Here is a 21,208-nt window from a genome sequence, read left to right on the forward strand (position 1 = left end):
TGTGTTGGAGCATGCCTGCAGACCCCCGTCATGCTGCAGAGGCCACTTTTATTAGAGGGAAGCAATAAATTACCGGGCGGGCAGGGTGGGAGCAGGGAGGACGAGGCGAGCGGCCCTAGACATCCAGGGCAGCTATCACGGCTTGGGTGAAATCCAGGGACGTGGCGTAGCCCCCCATGTCCGCTGTGCGCACCTGCAAGGAGAGGGGAGCGTTAGCCAGGAGGGAGGGGGCCCCCACAGCACTGTGGGGACCCCCTGGGCATGTGCTGGTGCTGTTGCTGCAGGACCAGGCCCCCCGAGGCTCTTTGCAGCCCCTGCTGGGAGACTACCTAAGGTGTCCTTGTGCCTCAGGGAGGAGGCACGCTGGGGACAGCCTGACAAGGTGCACCCTGCCCCGTGCCAGCTGAGAGGGACGTTGTCCCCCCCGAGCTCTGGTGCACCCTGTCTGTGCGTGTGGGCACAAGCACGTGCTGGGCCTCTTGCCTCTGGTTCCAGCACAGACCTTCTCAGCTACTTCGGTCCCTCCAGGGGTGTCCCAGCGAGCCCCCACCACAGGAGATGGTCAGTGACAGCCCAGGAAGTGGCTGCCAGCCCCTCTGCCAGTGCCTGCTTCCGTGCAGGTTTTGAAGGGGTGGGAGAGGCAGGAATTGGAGCAGCAGAGGATTTCATGGCAGCCACTCCCTGGGCTCACCGACCCCAGCAGGCCGGAGGGGACAGTGAGGGGCTGGCAGTGGTGGTGCAGGACCAGTGCTGAGCCCCAGGCGTTCCCCTGGATGCAGCCCTGCTCCCACTGCTGCAGGCAGGGCCCGGCCATGGCCCTGCGCTCGCTGCCAGCTGGGCTTCTAGCCCTGGCCAATTGCCCTGACCCCACAAGCTGCCCCACCACCCCCAGGGGCTTGGGCCAACCCTGAGCCTTACCGGTGCGGTGCAGGGCAGGGGCAGAGCCAGGTGGGGAACAGCACCTGGACCGGGGAGGTGTGGAGGGAAATGTCGGACCCTTTATTTGCAAACATGAATACAAAGCGCAGCATTAAATACATGTATGTCCCAGTCGCTCTCTCACACACACAGTGCCTTGCCCTGGCCACAGCAGCTGCCTGCCAGGGCAGAGCTTCCATGGTCCCACCAAACGCTTTGGCATCGCTGCTGGTCCCCAGCCACCACCCCGGGGAGCCACGTGGGCTCCAGAGGCTCATACTGCTGGGCAAAGAGCTGCCATGGAGGAGCGCAGCAGTTTGGAAGGTCCTGGGCTCTGCCTGCTGCGGGGCAAGCATTTGTTGCCCACGCAGGCGCTGCCCTACCCGGGGGTGGCCCAGCTCAGAGCCCCAGGCAGGTTCCCAGCTTTCAGAAACCAGCCACAAACGCATGAAGTGGGGGCAAAGAGAGCAGCCCCCGCCCGCCATCACCACCTCACACCCTGCACCGGTTTCCAGGAGGTGACAAAACCTCACAGCCAGGATTATGCCAGCACGGGGAACCTCGCTCTGCGTGAGCAGCTTGCCCTTGTGCATTCTGGATGCGGGGCATCAGCCCAGCCCTGTGGTCCCATTTATTGCTAAAGTCTCCGTGGGCAGAAGGCTCCTACAGTAACCGTGGTCCCGCTGTCCCCAAGAGCTGCCTGCCGAGGTTGGGATGCTGCCCGCTCACCCCCAATTCGCCCCAGCAGGCCCCGAGAGCCGCACTGCTCTCATCGCACGGAGGGCACAGTGGAGACGCTGCCTACGTGAACTGGAGAGACCCCCAGGGATCCTCACTCCGAAGGGAGCGCTGCCCTCGGTCCCTCCAGCAATCCCCGCTGGGGTGACTGGGGGTGGTTACTAGGCTCTGGGCTGGGCAGGAGGAGAGCCGCCCTCCTCCTCCTCTGCCCCCGGGGCACCAGGGAACCTCGGCCAGGGCGAGCTGCGCCAGGCGGGGAAGGGGGAAGGACGCGCTGCTGGGCTGTAAGCTACGGGAAGCTGCTGCAGGGTGCAATGAAGTCCCCGACTCCCCGGGGCGAGTGGGGTTCCTAGGCACCATAGTGGGGGTGCAGGTTGTCAATCACAGACTTCACGAAGTCAGAAGTGGTGGAGTAACCGCCCAAGTCCCGTGTCCGAACCTAAAAATCCAACACAGGGGAAGGGGAGAAACAAGGGAGAAACGTGATCGTGAACTGAGTGAAACAAGTGCCAGAAGGGAGAGGAGAGCAGCTTCCCTCTATGCACCCTGCCAGAGACCCCTGAGGGGCAACACGTGACAAAGTGGCCATCTGATGTCCCCCAGCCTTGCCAGACCTTCCCTAACCAGCAAGCACCGCTACGGGCAGCAGGAGCAATCCCCGAGACAAGCGCAGAGGGTCCAACTGCAACCAACTACAGCCACAGCTGCACGCACACGGGATTCGGAGCTGGAAAGAGGCAAGGAGGTGGGAGAGGAGGTGGGAGACGCCCTGGTCTGTCATGGAGAACACAGAGGAGCTCGCTACCATGGACACTCACACAGCTACAAACACGCAGGCAAGGCCAGCTGCCCAACACTCACTTTTCCGACTTTGATCACCTTCTTCACCGCATCCGCGATCAAATTGGAGTGAAATTCCAAGCTGGAGAGAGGAAAGGAGCAGCGGGTCAGTACCTCCATCAGCCCCCGCTGCCCCCCCACCACACCCCCACGTGAAAGGCACCTACTTGAGATGCCGCAGCATGTTGGCAGCGGAGAGCAGCATGGCAGTGGGATTGGCGATGTTCCTGCCCACGGCCTGGGCGAAGGGGTGGCGGGCACCCTGCAGGAGGAGAAGCCATGGTGATGGACCATCTTCCACACCCGTCCCCAGCAGCCACCCTCCTCGACAACCGGAGGTGCTGGTATAGCACAGCAGCCTCCGGGGAGCTGAGACTCCTCACCATCTCAAACACGGCATATTCGGCGCTGTAGCTCTCCCCTGGAACCACGCCGGCACCGCCCACCAAGCCAGCTGCCAGGTTATCGATGATGTTCCCGTAGAGGTTTGGCATGACCAGGACATCAAACTGGTAGGGGTTCTGCACCAGCTGCGAGGAGGGAAGAGGAAGATGTGAGGCCCTGTGCACCCAACATGGGCTGCAGCCTGCTCCACAGCCCTCAGGACAGGGCTACACCAACCTGGTGGAGCAGCAGAACCCGCCGCATTTGACAACATCCCCAAACTGTGCTCAAGTGACAGCTGGGAGCACACAGAGCCCTGCTGAAACCACCTGGGAGCCACAGACCTACATCACCTGGCAGAGTTTTGCAAACCCAGATGAGACATCATTGTGCCAGGGGAGGTTTAGACTGGATATTAGGAAAAATTTCATCACTGAAAGGGTTGTCAAGCCTTGGAACAGGCTGCCCAGGGAAGCGGTCAAGTCACCATCCCTGGAGGTATTTAAGACGTGTGGATGTGGCACTTAGGGACATGGTTAGTTGTGGACTTGGCAGTGTTAGGTTAATAATGGTTGGACTCGCTTATCTTAAAAGGTCTCTTCCAACCCAAATAATTCTGTGATTCTATGCTTCTAAATACCCCTGCCACCCGCAGCTCTTGCCCTCAGCTGGAGCAGAGCAGGCAGAAGTCTCCTGTCTTGTGCAAGGAGCAAACCTTGGGGCCAGGGCGGGCACCTGGACCTGCCAAGCTGTCAGTGGCAGCAGCTTTTCAGGTTTCGTATCTTCATGGCTCGGCTCAGCAGCAGCAGGCGGTGCAGAGCGGCTCTGGGGCAGGGAAGCAGGATCCTCACCTGCATGCAGCAGTTGTCAATGATCATGGTGTCAAATTTGATCTTGGGGTAGAGTTCTGCCACTTCTTCACAGCACTGCAGGAACAGCCCATCGCCCAATTTCCTGAGAGACAAGAAATACATCAAAGGGTTTGCAGGACAGCAGCGTGTCTCGGTTTCAGCTGGGACAGAGTTAATTTTCTTCCTAGCAGCTGCTGTGTTTTGGATTTATTATGAGAAAAATGTTGATACCACAGATTGGTTTAGCTGTTGCTAAGTAATGTTTACGTTAAGTCAAGGACTTTTGCAGCTTCCCGGAGAAGCTGAGATGGAGTATTAGACAGGACAAGCTGGCCAAAGGGATATTCCATACTATACACGTCATGCACAGTATATAAACGGCAGTTGGCCAGGGGGGCAGGAATCCATGATCGCTGCTCGGGACAGGCTGGGCAATCAATCAGCGGGAGGTGAGAGCAATTGTATTGCATCACTTTTTTTTTTTATATTCTTTTACCGTTATTATTATTATTTTCTCTTCCTTTACTGTGCTACTAAACTGTCTTTATCTCAACCCATGAGGTTTTTTTCTCTTTTTTCTCCCTCTTCTCCCTGCCACACTACGGGCGGGGAGCGAGTGAATGGCGGCGTGATCCTAGTTACCGGCTGGGGTTAAACCGTGACGCAGTGAAACCACGACAGCAGCAGGGAATCCAATAGCAACTGGTGTCCCACTGCAGCAGGGCAGGGGAAGGCAGGCAACCCTAGAGCACCCCACAGCACTGCACAGCCACGGGTGGTGAAATCGGGGCCCAGGGGGAGCAATGAGGGATCAGCTTTCAATGCCAGAGCTTCTCCCCTTCTCAGCTGACAGCCTCCAAGATGCAGCTGTCAGGCCTCATGCTGGAGACGAGACCATACAGAGAGGAAAAAACCCACTATTCCCGGGGAAAGCCCAGCCTCTCTGGAACCAGACTGGCACTGCTCTGATCGGGATCAAAAGCTGAGTGTAACAAGGTCCCAGATGTGACAGCAGTCGTGTGTCTGACAATTAGATGGGGCTCCAAACCTGCTCCTGTGGCACTCACATGATGTTGGCTTTGTGCACAGCTGTGACCTTAGAGCGCCCTTTTTTGGTGGCGTAGTCAAATGCGAACTTGGCAATGCGCTGCGACTTGGCCCGGGTGATGATCTTCAGGCACTCGATGACTCCCTTTGCACTCTGGACAGGAAAGAGAGCGTCAGCAGCCATCGCCATGCAGCGCAGCACCCTGCACCCTTCCTCACCAACACACACCACGCTGACAGTCCCGGCACCTCAAGACAGAGAGGAGGTGTCTTTGACTGACAGTGGATCACCCCTCATCAAGAGATTCCTTAATACCCCTGTCCCCCTTCTTTGGCATTATCCCCCCTGCAGCCCATCACCATCCTCGTTGGGTCTGTGCGTATTCACATCCCTAAATACTCTTCTAATTCCACCACTGTCACTTGGTACATCCCTGCTGCTCCAGCCAGCTCCTCAGTCATGCTGAACAGCTCTGGTATGGAAAGCAGGAACGTGTCCCCAGTAGCAAGGAAAGCCACACATCCCGGGGCAGGTTTCCCTGTCCTTCAACAGGGCCAGCAATAACCCCAAGCAGAGCTCCTGCGTGCTGGAGGGGGGCTCTTGTACCTCATGTTCCAGAGAGCTGTACTCCCCCTCCGTCTGCTCACGAATGATCACGAGGTCCAAGTTGTTGTGGCGTGTTTTATAGCCTGGTAAGCTCTTCACGTGGACAACATTTGCAAACAAGTCTAATTTGCGCCTGCGAAAGAAGCAGCAGCAGAGTCAGCATTTCATCATGAGCTATTGCTGGGGCAGTGACTGTTCCCTGCAAGTCCTAGGGGTAGCAGCTGGTGATGGTGCAAACAGCTCCCCACCTCCCAAGATGCCTTCCCATAGCTCTGTCTCTGTCTCTCTCCATCCATCTACCTTTCCTCTCACAGATCATGAGCAAGCCACACCTCGTCACAGCATGGCTTTGACAACCCTCTGTCAGGCAGGCCACCACTGTCCTTTTTCCAGCCACGCACTGTCTCCTCTCCAGGACCCCCAAGGAAGCAGGCAGCAGGATCACATTCAACAGAGACAGCTCCTGGTCCCTCAGGATCTTCTGCTTCCTGATAACGTATTAATTTCCCATCTGACCTGTACTCACTTCCTTTGGCACCCGGTTCAGGGGCAGAACAACACGACCAAGCGCAATGCTGTTTTCCCAGCAACTGACATGTCAGTCAGGGGACCGGGCTTACCTGAGCCTCATGTCGTAAGAAGCCAGCTCTCCCTTGTACTCCATGGGGGTGTGGATCTTGCCTGTGGGACAACACGGAGCAGGAGTAAGAACACAGAGCACGGAGTGCACTGACAGCCGCTAAGGACACTGCCTGAACCCAGGCGACAGGGCAGCCAGGGTCGGAGCAGAGGGTGCTTCAAGAGCACCTCAGCCAATTGTGGAGACTGATCTTCGCTATATAGGCCCCTGACGAGGCCCTTTGCTTCTCTGGGCCATACTAGGAAATCTTATTTCAAAAGCAGAAGCAGGACAGAACCTCCCCTTTGATAAGCTCAGTAAACCGAGCACGGTAATTTGCTTCTAAGCTTAAAGACAGCACGTTTCCTTCTCCAGGACCTAACCACAGAAATTCCTGCCCTCTAAAAGCACTTAATGGCATCTGAGATAAGGCAATATTTCCTGCAGGCAGAGCCGAGAGCCCCTCCTCACCGGACAGACCGCTAGCGCAAGTCCTTACCTATAAGGGCCACTTTGCTTTCCTTCATGGAGTCAACCACCTGATCCAGTTTCTCTTCCGACGCCATGTTCTGCACCTCACTCAGGTGATGCTCATCGAAGACCACCGGCACGCTGGCAGCCTGCCAGACAGATGCAGAGACGGAGCCACCCCCCCGTCAGATCAGAGACTCGGCAGGGAAGTTACGCTACACATTACAGAGGGCCGCTGACGGGGGGCTCCAAGAGCTGGGGCATGGAGCCTCAAACAGTGTTGATAATACAGTGTTTTCATCGCTGCTGAGCAGTGCTTACACAGAGTCAAGGCCTTTTCTGCTCCTCGTATGGCCCCGCCAGTGGGCAGGCTGGGGGCGCACAAGAAATTGGGAAGAGACACAGCCAGGACAGCTGACCCCAACTGGCCAAAGGGATATTCCACGCGATACGATATGCTCAGCATATAAAGCCGGGGGAAGAAGGAAGGGGGGGATGTCTGGAGTGATGGCATTTGTCTTCCCAAGTAACCATTATGCATGATGGAGCCCTGCTTTCCTGGAGATGGCCAAACACCTGCCTGCCCGTGGGAAGTAGTGAATGAATTCCTTGCATTGCTTTGCTTCCCTGCGCGACTTTATTTATTAAACTGTCTTTATCTCAAACCACGAGATTTCTCACTTTTAGTCTTCTGATTCTCTCCCCATCCTGCTGTGGGGGGAACGAGCTGCTGGCTGGGGTTAAACCATGACAGTTTGCAAGACTGACGCTCAAGGTGAACCTATTTATGGAAAAGGTGAGATCCCAGGGTTTTCACAACCAGTTCTCTTCCACACCAGAGGAAACTGACCAGGGTCAGTCCTGGAGGGTCTCTGGATCAGGAGCATCTTTAAGCAATTCTGCAACTGCTGTTCCTCCCTTCTCCGTCCACCCCATCCCGCCAACGGGCAGAAGCTGTTACCTTGAACACTTCCTTGACGGCGTGCATGAGCTCTGGGCCCACCCCATCTCCGGGCAGCATGGTGACCTGGAACGTGCTCTCAGACTTCGCATTTTCTGACTGCACAGAAAGCAAAGAAGAGTCAGACCCTCTGCTATATCCCAGAGCCTAATCCAATTGGGACCCCTATCTTGCAAGCTGCAAACTAGTGGAAGTTACTCACAATATGGAGAATATCCATACCCACAGCATGTTTTTTAGTAACAAAAATTTACCGCAGTACTAACAGTGAACTTTAACTTGAAGAGCTCCTGCTCCTGTGATGTTATGATCACCCTGCACAGCAGAGACACCCGATACCCTGTAATCCACTGGCAAGCTAAAGACCTTTTCCTCATACAGCGTCTCATACAGCATTTCCAGGTATGATCTCTCCCTCTGTACAGCAGAAATCCTTCTTACTAGGAAGTAACAGCACAATCTTGCATTATAAGGTTTCTCTCCTTCCTACTTCATGTGCTCAGGATCTCCTAAGATTCCCATGTGAGTCTCCTCTTCCTGCTGTATTCACATTGTCTCACAGACTTTTGTTGAGTATGATTTTTTTTGGGTCCTGAACACAAAATCAGCCTCAAAGATAATTCTCGAGATGTTCCACATGCGATCCACCTCCAAATCAATGCTGCCTGCTCCCCCACCGTAGCTGCCTCCTGCTTTTACATAATCCTTTTACTAATCCCCACCTTCTTTAGCCAGTAATTTCCTGTACAGAGCTGATCTCCAGACGTGGGATTTCACAGAACCAGCCTCACGGACTAGACAGTTGCAGTTAGAGACAAGAATTTCATCCAACAATTTAATTAGACAACAAGAGGAGTAAACAAGTAGCAATGTCAACATGACTCAAGAAATGTACATGCATCAGTGCATGAAGCAGAAGCAAATGGTAATCATATAAATGTAAAATAAAAGAACGAGTGTGAAAAGAAAGATGAGATGAAAGACTTTTGATTTTTAGAATCAAGTTCCAGGGCAGAAAACCTCGCCTACCATTCAGCAACTAAATTTCAAGAAGCAGTAAAGCATCTGCAGAGGGAACCGTGGCATGGGGCCAAGCTCAAGGTCAAAGAACAGTCTCAGTGCCGAGCCCTTCCCTTTAGTATCTTAAACAATAACGTAAGTCGTCTTCACTTATAAATGGGAACTGGACATCCTGTCACTCTGAAGGTGACAAACATAATGTTAATTCACTACCTGGTACTTGGGTTGTTTCTTCTTCCCACAGAAAACAACTCATCCCTCTATCGCAACTCTTATTTCCTGACCTGAGTCTAAATAACGCTTGTATGTGCTAAGCTATGACTTACTCTTACCTTATTCAATCTCTAATCATCACCATACTTTATTTCATGTATTTTTTGCCATTAACTGCTACAGGTAAGTACAGTAATTTTATGATTAAACGACAAGGACTGAATCAAAACAATTTTCACTACCGCCATCAATGCTGCGCTCTGATTAATGGTTTTAGCTGCACGTAGCAGAAAAACACTCGCCATTGCAACCCTGCCAGCAGCCCCCTGCACCCATGCAAGGCTGAGCTGGGTGCCAAAGGGCCGGAGAGGAACCTCTGGAGAATGAAGGAGCAAGCACCGAGACCATGCTGCTCCAAGAGTGAGAAACGCTGCTTCCGCCAAGTGAACACTGCCTGGGAGCCGGTGGCAGGGAGGGCAGGGGTGGCATGGTGCTTTCCAAGCACACCCACAGGGTGCACGGAAACAGAAACCCTTTCCTGAACAAAGCAAGCTCAATGCAACTCGCAGGAACCGTCCTACACCTCCTAGGTGGTGACAGGATCCTGCGACAGCTTTCTGCTTCCTCTGGCTACATAAAAGTCCCCCTCAGGAGCCCCCGCTCTGGGCCCCTCACGTGCCCAGCCCCGCAGGCCACGAGCACCCGCAGCCCCAGCCTAAAAATAGTGAGAATGTTTCCAGCGCCCAGGAACCGCCGCTGCCTGCCCCTTGCCCTCTCCCATTCCCCCGCTCCCCAAGGCACCTCTGCGCCCTGCTGTGAGTGCTGGGGGCTGCCCGCACTCAGTGTGGGCCCGGGGGCTCCAGGACCCCCATTCTCACCTTGGCCCGCGGGATCTGCTGGAGGCCGGTGGAGGCATGCAGGCCTCTCCAGGTCCCGAGGCTCTGGGCACGCAGGAGACCCTGGGGCGGAGGAAGCGGGAAGGTGAGATGCAGGGAGCCCACAGGGAGCCCCAGCTTAGATGTGCCCCCCACCCCCCAAACCCAAACTCTTCTCCAACACCCCCCAGTCCAGCCTGAGCGCCTGGGTCTGGGCTTAGCCCACCCCCCAACCCCCCCATTCCTCCCAGGCTGAACTAATCCCCACGGCCCAACCTGGCTACACAACCCCCAGCACAAACACACACCCTCAGCCCATACCCTACTCCCTGTCCCAGACTGAGCCCCCAAGCCTAGACTGACCCCTCACCACTGGACCCTAGGGCCTGTTCCGGACTGACACCACCCCCCCCACAGCCTAAACTGACCCCTCACCCTCCCCCGACCCAGACCCCCTCATCCAGTCTGTCCCCCACAGCCCGGACCGACCCCACCCGATCCAAACGGACCCCTCACCCCCCGAGCCCAGACCCTAGCTCCATCCCACATCGACCCCCCCACCACCACCCCGATCCACACCAAACCCTCACCCCCAGCCCAGCCGGACCCCCGCCCCGATCCACACCGACAACCGCCCCCCAGGATAGACAACCCCCTTATCCAGTCTGACTCAGACCTGACGCCCCCCATCCCCGATTCTCCCCCATCCCAGACCTACACCCCGCCCCATCCCCGGTCTGACCCCCCCCGGCCCTCACCCTGGCAGCCGCCCGCCCCGCGCTGAGCGCCGCCATCTCGCCGCCCCACAATGCACCGCGGCTGCGGCACGGCGTGGGAACGTGAGGCGGAAGGGGCGGGGCCGAGCACTGGGGCGCCCGCGAGCGGGCGGGCGGGCGAGCGAGCGGGGCAGGGAGGACACAGCCACCGCCAAGGACCCGCCGGAGGACCACGGAGACGCCCGAGACCCTTCCCTTCCCCTCAGGGCACCCCTGGGGACACCCAGGGATTCCCCCCCTTCCAACCCTTCAGGCCCCTGGCACCCCTCCCCGCACCCCAGTACCCCCCATGAACGCCCTACGGGCCCCCCCATGCCACCCTGCCCCGGGGCCCCTGTCCCCTGGGAGCCCCCCCACCCCCCTCCCAGGCTGTGGGGGGACAACGGGGACGCTGAGCATTTCTCACCAGGAGGCAGGACAGCGAGCTCTACTCTTTATTGAGCAAGAAGGGAGGGGGGTATAAGGCAAGAGGGTTGGGGCCCCCCCTTACCTCCCCTTACCCCCCGGGCAGCCGGTGAGGAAGACCTGGGCCTGGTGGTGGCTGCAAGGTGGACACTGCCAGGGTGACCACAGCCCTGGTGCAGGACACAGACACCCATCTGCCACTCTGCCCTCGTCCCCAGTCACAGGCAGCCTCCCAGCAAGGTCGGGGGTAGGGGGAGCAGCAGCCTGGGCTGGGGGGCGATGAGGCTGAGAAGACCGGAGTGGTCCCAGTGGCAGGATGGGGGGCCTGGAGCCCCCCTGGGAGTGGGCAGGGGGCCATGGCAGGGCCCCCCTCGGTTGGGGCTCACTTCTTCAGGAGCTGGGCTCGGGCCCGGTTCAGCTTCTCCACCACGGCTGTGTCGGTGCTGGCCGTGCACTTGGACAGCACAAAGTTCATCTCTGTCTCATTCTTGTGCTCGATGGCAGCATCGGCCGCCTGGTCCAGGTCCCTGCAGCAGAGCGGGGGAGCTGGGGGCGGTGTGGGGACAGCAGCCCCAGCCGCCGTTCCCCCATGTCCTGGAGGCACCAGCCCCAGCAAGGGCAGGCACCCCATGCAGCCCCCTGCAGAGGGCAAGGCCCAGGGTGCCCCCCGAGTGCTGCCCACATGCTCCTGGGGGGTCTCATACACCCCTGTCTCTCCCTGAGGCCCCCAAGCCCCCAGCCATGCTGCACAAGGACTTAGCTGCTCCTGGGAACAACCCTGCCCCAGACACCCTGAGCTGCCCCCACGCTCCCCCACCTGCCCCCAGGCTGGGGCTGAGCTGACGCACCCCACCAGGACGAAGGCCTTGACACGCTGCTCAGGGGTCACTCGGGGCGCGTACTTCTTGGCCTCGTAGCGGTTGTGGTGCTTCACCGAGATCTCCACAAAAGGCTGGAGAGAAAAGGATGAGGGTGGAAGGGTGGGGGGCTGGCGGCTGGGCTCCCCTGGCCCCCAGCTTCAGCCTTTGCCCCATGTCAGCCTGCCCAGGCTGCTCCATGCAGTGCCCTCCTGCTGCCGCATGGCGTGGCCAAGGCCCACAGCCACCCACGGGGCAGGGCTGGCCCCCCTCCAGCAGGGAAAGCTCTTACCAGGTACCCGATAGGCGATTTCTTGCTCTTGGAGAACTTCTCCATCTCCTCCCAGTCGCCGCGGTTGGCCAGGGCACTGATCTTCAGCCACCAGTACCTGGGATGCAGGTCAAGCCGGCTCCTCTAGCTGCCAGGGCCCTGCAGCCCCCCAGCCCCACAGCATGGCTCCTGCCTGGGGCGAGCCCCCGGCGCTGGACAGAGGAGCCCTGCCTTGGACCGACCTCTTATCAGGGATCTTGAAGTCCCGGTAGAGCTGCTCCGCTCGCTTGTGGTGGCCGTCCAGGATGAGGTTGGAGACAGTATCGTGCAGTGAGAGGTCGAGATAAGGCTTGTCAAAGTCTTCCTGGAGGTGTCGCTGGAGCCGCAGGAGCTTGATCTGATCCTCTGTGGCCTGCAGAGCAAAGTGACAGCCTAAAGGGTCCCTGTCCCAGCTCTGCCCCTGGGGCCCAGAAGGTCCCTGCCCCAGCAAGTGATGGCAGCAGCCCACCCAGCCTCAGCTGTGGAGCAGAGCAGGGGGACCTGCAGTCAAGCAGAGGTGGCCCAGCGAAAGCCCCATGCCCACCAGTGATGCCCTGCTCTGCTCCTGCCCAGCCTCAGGAGAGTAGGGAGGACCACACGTCACCTCCGTGCCTGCACTGACCTTGGCAGCAAACTCATTCTTGGCTTTGTAGTACTCGTCCAGGGCATTCTGCAGAGCTCCTACTCGGCCCTCGATGCGCTGGGGACAGAGAGCACAGCCACTTCACCCCCTGCCAGCACAGATGTCGTGCTGCAGGGATGGGGCAGCACCCTCTGAGCCCCACAGGTAGGTCAGGAGGGGTGCCCAGTGCCAAGACACGGCCAAGGTGGAGCTCTGACTCTGCAATGCTTAGCTTTGATCCCCAGAGATGGGTAGAGGGCTGGGCCCTGCCTTGCTCTGGGTGGGATCCTGACCTCCCCCGTACATGCAGGTTGGGCTGGGTGTCTGCTAGCACAGAGCCTCCAGGAGATGATGGCCCTGGGCTACGAGGCGAGGAGCCCACTTTGAGCGTGGGGAGGGTGAAACCTCCGCCGGCTGCAAACACCCAGCGGGTGCCGCTGAACTGCATGGGGCAGAGGCAGCCACCAGGCATGAAATGTCCCCGTGCCCCTTCCCCAGCACACTCCCTCTCCCTGGCCATGCAGCTCCCTGGGTGAAGACGAGCCAGCCCAGAGCCTGCCAGCCCTTCCTCCCCACTCCTCCTGCCACTATCAGACCTTCTCCGAGTAGCTGGAGTGAACGTGGAAGTTGCCAAGTTCCTGGTGATTGTCGTCCTGGTTATACAGGTCCTTCAGCGTCTCCCGCTCCTGGTGCTTGCAGAACTGGGGAGCGATGGGGTGGTTAGGGAACATGAGGGCAGACACCACGGTGGCTCCCAGGGGCCACGCGCACAGTGGCAGCCCCTACCTGGCGGTACAGGCTCAGAGCCACCGGCTGGTTCTGCAGCGTCATGAAGAAGGTGCCACGATTCAGCTCATTCTTCAGGTGGAGCACGACGGTATAGACTGGAGCAGAAAACTGGGTTCAGGATGGAGGGGATGGGGACCCTGCCCCAGCATGGCTGGCCCCATGGAGCAGCACCAGGAGGGGAGTGAGGGGACATCCAGGCACAGAGCAGAGACCCATGCTGAGGGTGAGCACTGCCCCATAGGACTCAAGCAGCTCCTACCACCCTCATCCCGTAAGGCACAAAGCCATGAACAGGCTTCTCAAGATCCCGTGTCTCTCCCCTCCTCTGCTGAGCCCCTCTTCCTCTCAGCCCTGACCCTTACCCAGATCAGTGTCCCCACTCTCGATGGCTTTGCTGAGGGCCAGCTTGCTCCGCTTCATCTTCAGCAGCAGCGGGACCTGCTCCCCAGAGCGTGGCTCATACTCCAGCAGCTGCAGGCAGCAAAGGGGTCATCAGCATGTGGCCACCGCATGTGACCCCTCCAGCCATCCCACCACCCAGCTGGACACGGCACAGCGCTAGCCAAGAGACCTTGATGGCCAGCTCTGTCCTGCCGCAGTCATAAGCCCGGGCGGCAATCTCAGAGTAGGAGATGCCCGGCGTGTCGCCCAGCTTCTGGTTGATGGCGTGGGCCACCTCCTCATCGGACTTGTCCTTCTGCTGCACCTGGAAGGGCATGACCAGAGAGGTCTCTGCATGGCCACAGACAGGCAGAGCCTTCCAGGATGCATCCTTACCTTGTAGCAGGCCCAGTGGGCCAGGATGCGGCTGACGCCCTGGATCTCCGAGAGGCGCAGGTACTCGCAGATCCTGATGGCCAAGGGGTAGAGCCGCCGCAGGACCAGCCTGGTGTGACACACCGGGGGTCAGCAGCACGGCCCCACACATTTCTGAGGAGTTGAGCAGCTCAGCCAGCCTCGCAGGGGGCCCCGAGAGCTTGGAGCCTGCTCTGCCCCTGGCCAGGGGGATGGGGACCATGGGGATGGGGACTTCACTGTGCCTGGACACTGCCTTGGCCCAGGCTGCCTGGGGACAGGGCCAGGGCTATCCTGCCCAGCTCTTGGGGACCCTTACCTGTCCAGTAGGACCTCAATGGTGAGCCGCTTATATCTGCGGGGAAAGTCAAGGGACATCTTGAACTGCAAAACCCCATGGAGCACAGGCAACGTGTGCTGGGTGCCTGCCCGCTTTGTGGCAGCATCCCTGTTGGCACCCCCAGGCCAGCCCTGGCACATGTGGCTGTAGGGCCAGTTCAGATCTGCAAGCACCCCAGGCCAGCTCTGTGGGGTGTGATGAGCATAGAAGTCCCAGCTACAGACTCCTGCCATGGGGCCCAGGACACAGCTGGTGCCCATATCCTGCAGGGCTGGCAGCTGAGCGTCTCCGCACCTTTCTCCACCCCATCTTGCTCCACCTACAAGGTGGTTGCCCCAGCAGGGCCCAAAGCCCCAAAACAGCACCGATCCTGCCCGGGCCAGATCCTGCACCCACCCCAGGGTCACCATTCGTGTGCCCATCCCATGGAGGATACTGGGTGAAGGTGAGGGGGATGCCGATCTGGTAGTCCCGGATGGCGTTGAGCACCCGCAGGTCCTGGCACATGCGCACGAAGCTCTCCGGGGGGAACTTGTCGATGAAGCACTTCCCGAAGGAGGCTGCCTGCAGGAAGAGTCAGGCGGTGCTGGGGCTGTGCCGGCCATGGCACAACCACGGGCCAGCGGGAAGCTGTCTTCAGCTGCAGCCTCCCTTCGCCTCACTCACCCTCAGCAGTGACTTCTGGGTGTCCGGCTCGTGCTCGTAGCCAGCCGCCTCGATGCACTGGCTCACTGCCTCCGGGAGCAGCTTCTGGTCCTTGATCTCCCGCAAGTACTCATCTGCCTTCTGGCTCTCCTTCTGCAGGGGAGCACGGCCCATGGGGAGAGTGGCAGGGTGCTCACCAGACAGGGTGGGCCCTGAAAGCCCCAGCACCCCTGGGACTGAGGGCGAAGGGAGCCCTTGCCCTGGCACATCAGCCCCATCAGGGATCTCTGGGATCTCCCCCTTCCCGTCACCACGGGATAATGCTGACAATGGTTTGCATCGGAGCCACCCCAACCTCCTCAGGGGTAGGCAGGAGTGGGGCAGCAGGCCATACCTCGTACTCCTTCTGTGCCTCCAGCAGGAGTGCTCCCGGGGCCATGGAGGCGATCTTGAAGATCTCCTGGCTGGCCTCTGCAAAGACAGGGAAAAAAAAACACGTGAGAGGCTGCCCCAGCCCAGGCACGTCACCTCACCCACTGCACCCTGCTGCCCCACCATCCCTGCCTGCCGCTCTGGGACACCAGGAGGACACCGTGGAGTGCCACCGTGCTGGCACTGTCCTTCAGCAGGGCGGGAGCACGGCCACCACCGGCCCAAGGAGCTGGGCAGAGCTGTGTCAACGGACAGCTTGAGGCTGCTCTTCCAGCCCTTGCAAACGCAGCCCCCAGTAAATGCCAAGCCAACAGTCCAAGAGACAGAGACGGGGGCAGCTGCCAGGACACGCAGGTCCCAAGGAGCTATTCCCCCACACAGAGCCACGGCAGCTCCTGGGACCTCCGCTCTGGAAACATGAGGGTGGCAACAGCGTAGGAGGTGAGGAACAAGCGTGCTGAGCTGTGCCAGGCTTCTGCTCAAAGCACAGGGGCTCTGTCAGCAGGAGGGGGAGGTGGCAGCCTACAGGGCTCTGCTCAAGGACACAGGGGCTCGGCAGAGCTGGCAAAGGAGGTGACCAAAACTGGCACGGTGCTGGGGAAGGAGGGAGCCCAGGGCAAGGCAAGGGACTGGATTGAGCCCGGCACTAGACGGCGGGGTCAGGGCACAGCTCTACTCTGCTGTGCCCTCCTGAGCCTCCAGAAAGGGCTGGGCAGGCCGGACACCCCCCCTCCGCCACAAAGCTGGCACAGTCATGGGCACTGAGCAGTGTCAGAGAGACCTGCCTGCCTGTGTGCAGGAGGTCCCACTCAGCGTCGACACCTGGCGCCATCTCACCTGGGATCTCATGCAGGAACTCGTGGGAGGTGCGAGACAAGATCCGGACCCCGTCCAGCTCGGGGACCAGGTAGGAGTCTTCATCCAGGACAAACCTGCGCTCCCCGCTAAGGGCTCACGGGAAGAAAGCAGCTCTGGGTGCAGCCCATCCCTGCTGAGGGCCAGCCTCACCGATGCCATGGACTGCCCCCCTGGAACCCCTGTCCCCCCTGGCTCATGACCACCCTTTCCACAGAGAGGCAGGAGGGCATGGGATCAGCACTTGGGGGGGCAGGAATTCCCCCACCCACAGGAGCCCATGGGGAATTAGGACCAGAGCAGACCTTGGCAGGGACCTTGGCTCTTCCCTGCTGCAGGAGCTTTGGTGGCTCCCAGCACCAGTTCTGCTCTCGGAGCCGAGCAGGAGTGGATTCCCCTCAGCGGGAAGGCTCCGACAAGGAGGGCAAGGGCCAGTGGGAGGAGACAGTAGGGGTTTTTGCTGCTGTACAGGAATGGAGTGGCTGGGGCGGGGCAGGGGAGATTGTGGCAGAAATGCAGAGGAGAGGAAAAAGATCAACCTCCTCTGACTGTCCTGGGGGCTGCTGATGCCAAGGGGGGCTCCAGGGACACCAGTGCCTGTGACAGATGGCAGTGGCCCAAGGAGGGACCATGGATGCTGTCCGTTTGGGCTGGCCTTTGGAAACACCACCGGTCCCTCTTCCCCAAAGGATACTGGATGCACTCCGTGGAGTTCCCTGCCACCATCAGCTGCCGGTCCCAGGCCACCACCACGGCACGCTGCCGGCTCCGGGGACGCATGCACCTGTTGGGGAGCCCCAGCTTAACCCCAGCCCTGCTGCAGCCCCCCACATCTGGAGCGGGGACACGAGAGGGTCCCTCTTGTCCCAGAGAGGCAGAAGGGAGGCCACAGAGCCGAGCAGACTCTGACAAAGGCTTGGGGTACTGGAAGAGCACGGGTGGGCACAGCCCGGGGCAGAGCGGGCCTGGAGACCACTCACCAAACCATCTGCTTGGGTGGGGATCGGATGCTGCTGTTGAACTCGCAGAGCTTCTCCTGCGGCAAGAGAGAGATGGGTCAGGGGGACAGCGGTGCAGGGACAGGTGGCATTTTGTGCGCACTGGGGCCAAGAGCTGAAGGGAGCTGCTGGGGGATGAGCAGCACAGCCCAGGCTGTGCCAGGCCCCGGAAGCGTGGGTGCCATTCCGTGAGCAGGTCCCATGGGAACACCTGGCCCAGTGTCCAGCTCTGGAGGCAACCAGAGCTGCGTCTGATCCAGCCGAAGGGTTAGGATGCTGCGTGAGCGCTTAAACAGAGTGTGAGAAACATTCCTCCATTGCTGCAGCACACGCACTGCCTGCACGTAGAGCAAGTAAGCGAACGAAGGTAAAAGGAGTGTCGGAGGACATGGAAGGCAACCAGCACCTCACCAGCACGACACCACAACGTGGGGGAATATACAGGGCGGAATCATGACTCGCAAGCAAGCCCCCGACGCCGAAGTGACCACAGCAGTGATGATAAGGCTGAGATTGCCCGGGAAACAGTATGAGGACCAGCAAGTTTGGGTATGGAAGTAACAGAACTGTGACCAATAGGGAAAAGGTAGATAGCAGTGGGCTGTTTATCTGAGGGGAGTTTGGACAGAGAAAGGGAGGTGCAAGGCCAGCAAAGAGGTGGGTCCAGAAATAGAAAAAAGTGTGGAGTAAGGTAGAAAATCAGGCAAAGAAAAAAAAGAGAGTGGATCTCCGAAGTGCAGGCACCTGTGGGGGCAGTGAGGCCAACCTGCAGCCCTGAGTCCACAGGGACCCCAAGGGAACCTGCTTGGACACTCCACCCTGCTGGGTCCATCTGCCAGCCAGGGAGAGGAGGGGTGGGCTGTCACCCTAATGCCCTGCAATGAGGAGAAGGGAGACGCTCACCTTCAGCGTGGCCAGCCCCATCCAGATGTAGCCGGTGTCGGTGAAGAGCGCCAGGCAGCGGTAGTTGAAGGACACGGCCATTTGCAGATAGGCGCCAGCAGAGGGGCTCATGCCAGGGGGCGTCTGGGACAGGGAAAGGGTGAGGGTCACACCTGGGGGGCACACTCTGGGACGCAGGAGACGTGCCACACACCGATGCCAATGCTGCCTAGGGACTAGTCAGAGCAGGTGTCCCTTCCCACCCTGTGCCCACTCAATCCTCACCCCTTTGCCCCTGGACAGGATGGGGCCAGATGTCCCTGCTGTACACACCTTCCCATGGGACAGTAGAAGGAAGGACCTGCCAGCAAGTGCTGGGGGCTGGAAAGCATCCCATGGGACAACAGGGGACAGGGGAAGGACCTGCCAGTGAGTGTGGGGGACTGCAGACCACCCTGCTCCCTGTGACCGGCCACCACAGCTCACTCACCACCACAGAGCAGGAGGTGTTGTCCAGGAGGTAGAGGTCCTGTCCGACTGCCAGCAGGACAATGGTGACTCTGTCCTGCGACAGCACAGCCCAGCAGGAAGGAGGCTTCTGAAGACCTGCCAGGCACCAGCGTCAGACCCCTGCACCCAGCCGGAGCAGGGGGCAGCGGGGAGGGGACGCACCGGGAACCTCGGGCATCCTGCGCAGCTTCAGGTCGTCGATGTTGGTGGTCAGGGAGAAGCGGTGTGCCCCAGTGAGGATGGCCACGCCGGTGCCGTACTCCGTGTGGAAGACCTTCGCCTCCAGCACGTGGTTCTGCAGCACCTCCTGTGCCACGGAGAGAGCGCTGGGGCCAGGCCAGGGCAGCCGGGGCTCGTCACCATGCTGCCGCTGCTCTGGGAACAAAACTACCCCAGGGAGGAGCGAGCCCACCCCTGTGCTGCACTGCTGGTAAGTGTCCCAGCCCAGACAGGACTCACTTCTGCAGCAAAGCAGAGGATCATTCCGGCCCCAGGGGACATGGGGACAATTGCCAGCTCATTCCCAAAGGCAGGCAGCCCTACAGGGAGGCTGGGAGAGACCCACACTCCCCACTGCGCCCCATGGGGCTGGGGGATCGCTCAGGGGGGTCTTGCAGCACTTGATTCTCCATCACACAAACCCAGCCCTGGGCATCTCTTGAGGTCCCCATCCTGCCCCACTCACATTGCCCATGCTGAAGTGGCGCTTGAACTCGCAGAAGAGGTTGTAGATGAGAACGGTGCCATCCTCCTGGATGCACAGCAGGTCCTCGCTGGCCGTCCAGCCCAGCTGCACCAACTGGCCACTCTTCCACTGCGGGCAGGAGACACATGAGCATGCCATGGGGCTGCTCACCTCCCAGATGGCCAGCCCAGTCCCAGAGACATCCCTCCAGGAGACACACATGAAGCCAACAGCCATGGTTGGGCATCTGCAGCTCTGACGCCCCTGGCTGCCCTGGCTTTGTAGGGCCCTGTGGTTGTGGCAGGTTTCCTTGTCCCTCCATGTCCTCACTGCCCTGTGTCCACCCCAGCCCCAGACAGCAGGAAAAGGAGGACGCTCCTGCGGTGCCAACACTGCGGCTCCTGTCCCCACCCCAGCCCCTTCTCCCAGGGCTGGGCAGCCTTCCTCTACCTACAGCTCTCCCTGTCCCCCCTTGCACACATCACCACTTCCGAGCAGCTTCTCCAAAGCTTTCAGGAGGCTGTGGGAGCTGCATGGAGCCATCACCCTCGAGAGCTTGGGGTGCTGAGGACACATAGCAGCATCTTGCTTCCCCGTGGAGAGACCAGAGGAGATGCCCAAGGGCATGCGAGCGAGTGGCACAGCAGAGGTGACTGCCAGCCTAGCAGCCCAGTGATAAACCTACAATACCCAGCCCATAACCCAGCTGTATGGCCTTCAGTGCCACTGGTGATCCCTTCCGCAGTCCCTCTGCCTGGCTTATCGCTGTGAGGGACAGAGAGCTACAGCCTCAGGCATCCTCTGATGGGCAGCCAGGACTGTCCCAAGCTCCCTGGCACATCACAGACCTCCATGGAGCACCTGGGGCACAGCTTAAAGGAGGGGGCGGCCGCCCCCAGAGCAGCTCACCGGGATGCTGGCCAGGAGAAGCCCCGAGGCTGAGTAGATCTCCAGCAGCGGGCGGGCACTGGGGGATTTCTCCTTCCGGGCGTTGTTCTTCAGCAGAGCTGTGGGTGGGATGGGACAGTCCGTCTGAGCCATCACTGCTGGGGGTCCAGGACAGCCCCTGCCCCAGCGGAGGGTCCCGGGGGGCCGGGGCCTGACCCTACCTATGGGTCCCCCATACGGGGCGGCCGCCACCAGGCAGTCCCGCAGGTCCTCCTTCAGGTTCCACTCCATGGTGTACAGCTCGAACTTCCTGTGGGCAATGGACAGATGGATGGGGGCCCTAGGGACAGTGCCCACCCGCTGACCAGCCCCGGGACCCCCACTAGCCCCAAGACCCACAGCCGCCCTGGGACCCACCGACCAGCCCCGGGACACCCCAGCCAGCCCCAAGACCCATGACCAGCCCTGAGAACACGCGAACAGCCCCCTGGCCGGCCCCAGTACCCACCCGACCTCCCCCGGGACCCCCTGGCCGGCCCCAGGGATGGGGAGGGGCTGCCTCTGGCCGGTACTGGGCCCAGCCTCTGTACCGGGCCGTCCCCCGCCGCCCCTCACCGGTAGAAGGCCTCCTCGCCCAGCGGGTTCCAGTTGGCCGTGTAACAGTCCATGGTGCCGGGACGGGACGAGCCGGACCGGGTACCGCCGGCGGAGCGGCCTCGACCTGGGCTTCTCTCCTGCGCTTCCGCCCGCCCCGCCCCGCTGCGACGCCGGCGCGGCCGCCGCCATCTTGCGTGAGGGCAGGGGAAAGATAGGGAGGGGTTAACCGGGGACCGCGGCCATCTTCAGTGAGGGCACGGCGCGTCGGCGCCGCCGCC

The 21,208-nt window shown here is 60.1% G+C and overlaps 2 protein-coding genes across 3 annotated transcripts; both read right to left on the reverse strand.

Annotated features, from left to right (window-relative positions):
- Positions 1-28: 28 nt before the first annotated feature.
- On the reverse strand, positions 29-10,394 carry IDH3B (isocitrate dehydrogenase (NAD(+)) 3 non-catalytic subunit beta). 2 transcript variants are annotated; one of them, XM_074587095.1, is made up of 12 exons: positions 10,303-10,394; positions 9,548-9,628; positions 7,437-7,535; positions 6,504-6,624; positions 6,006-6,066; positions 5,386-5,518; positions 4,799-4,932; positions 3,732-3,834; positions 2,880-3,026; positions 2,664-2,758; positions 2,518-2,578; positions 29-2,095 (listed from the first exon to the last, which is right to left on the reverse strand). In XM_074587095.1, the coding sequence occupies exons 1-12, from the start codon at positions 10,336-10,338 to the stop codon at positions 2,006-2,008; spliced, it is 1,161 nt and encodes a 386-aa protein (XP_074443196.1). In that variant the 5' UTR covers positions 10,339-10,394; the 3' UTR covers positions 29-2,005. The 2 variants fall into 2 exon arrangements, with proteins under 2 accessions (XP_074443196.1, XP_074443197.1); XM_074587096.1 differs by having other exon boundaries at positions 29-193; positions 10,303-10,392.
- Positions 10,395-10,721: 327 nt separating this feature from the next.
- Positions 10,722-21,122, reverse strand: VPS16 (VPS16 core subunit of CORVET and HOPS complexes). Its single transcript, XM_074587098.1, has 24 exons — positions 20,949-21,122; positions 20,555-20,643; positions 20,355-20,452; positions 19,446-19,574; positions 18,923-19,067; positions 18,741-18,856; positions 18,272-18,394; positions 17,351-17,406; positions 17,065-17,154; positions 16,353-16,447; positions 15,478-15,554; positions 15,105-15,236; positions 14,875-15,002; positions 14,418-14,453; positions 14,081-14,189; positions 13,875-14,009; positions 13,666-13,774; positions 13,301-13,398; positions 13,111-13,215; positions 12,515-12,592; positions 12,096-12,265; positions 11,875-11,971; positions 11,574-11,677; positions 10,722-11,252 (listed from the first exon to the last, which is right to left on the reverse strand). The coding sequence occupies exons 1-24, from the start codon at positions 20,999-21,001 to the stop codon at positions 11,108-11,110; spliced, it is 2,517 nt and encodes an 838-aa protein (XP_074443199.1). The 5' UTR covers positions 21,002-21,122; the 3' UTR covers positions 10,722-11,107.
- Between the last annotated feature and the right edge of the window lie 86 nt (positions 21,123-21,208).

The sequence above is a fragment of the Larus michahellis genome, chromosome 5 (assembly GCF_964199755.1).
Source record: "Larus michahellis chromosome 5, bLarMic1.1, whole genome shotgun sequence".
In the NCBI taxonomy this organism is placed as follows: domain Eukaryota; kingdom Metazoa; phylum Chordata; class Aves; order Charadriiformes; family Laridae; genus Larus; species Larus michahellis.

Excerpts from the sequence above, each read along its gene's own strand:
- VPS16 (XM_074587098.1), bottom strand. The coding sequence starts at position 21,001 with ATGGACTGTTACACGGCCAACTGGAACCCGCTGGGCGAGGAGGCCTTC. Across the intron at positions 17,407-18,271 it reads TGGGGCTGGCCACGCTGAAG|GAGAAGCTCTGCGAGTTCAA; the intron begins GTGAGCGTCTCC and ends CTCTTGCCGCAG. Across the intron at positions 14,010-14,080 it reads CCCACTGGGCCTGCTACAAG|GTGCAGCAGAAGGACAAGTC; the intron begins GTAAGGATGCAT and ends ATGCCCTTCCAG.
- IDH3B (XM_074587095.1), bottom strand. The coding sequence starts at position 10,338 with ATGGCGGCGCTCAGCGCGGGGCGGGCGGCTGCCAGG. Across the intron at positions 6,067-6,503 it reads AAGCAAAGTGGCCCTTATAG|GCAAGATCCACACCCCCATG; the intron begins GTAAGGACTTGC and ends GTTGTCCCACAG. Across the intron at positions 4,933-5,385 it reads ACAGCTCTCTGGAACATGAG|AGTGCAAAGGGAGTCATCGA; the intron begins GTACAAGAGCCC and ends TTTCCTGTCCAG.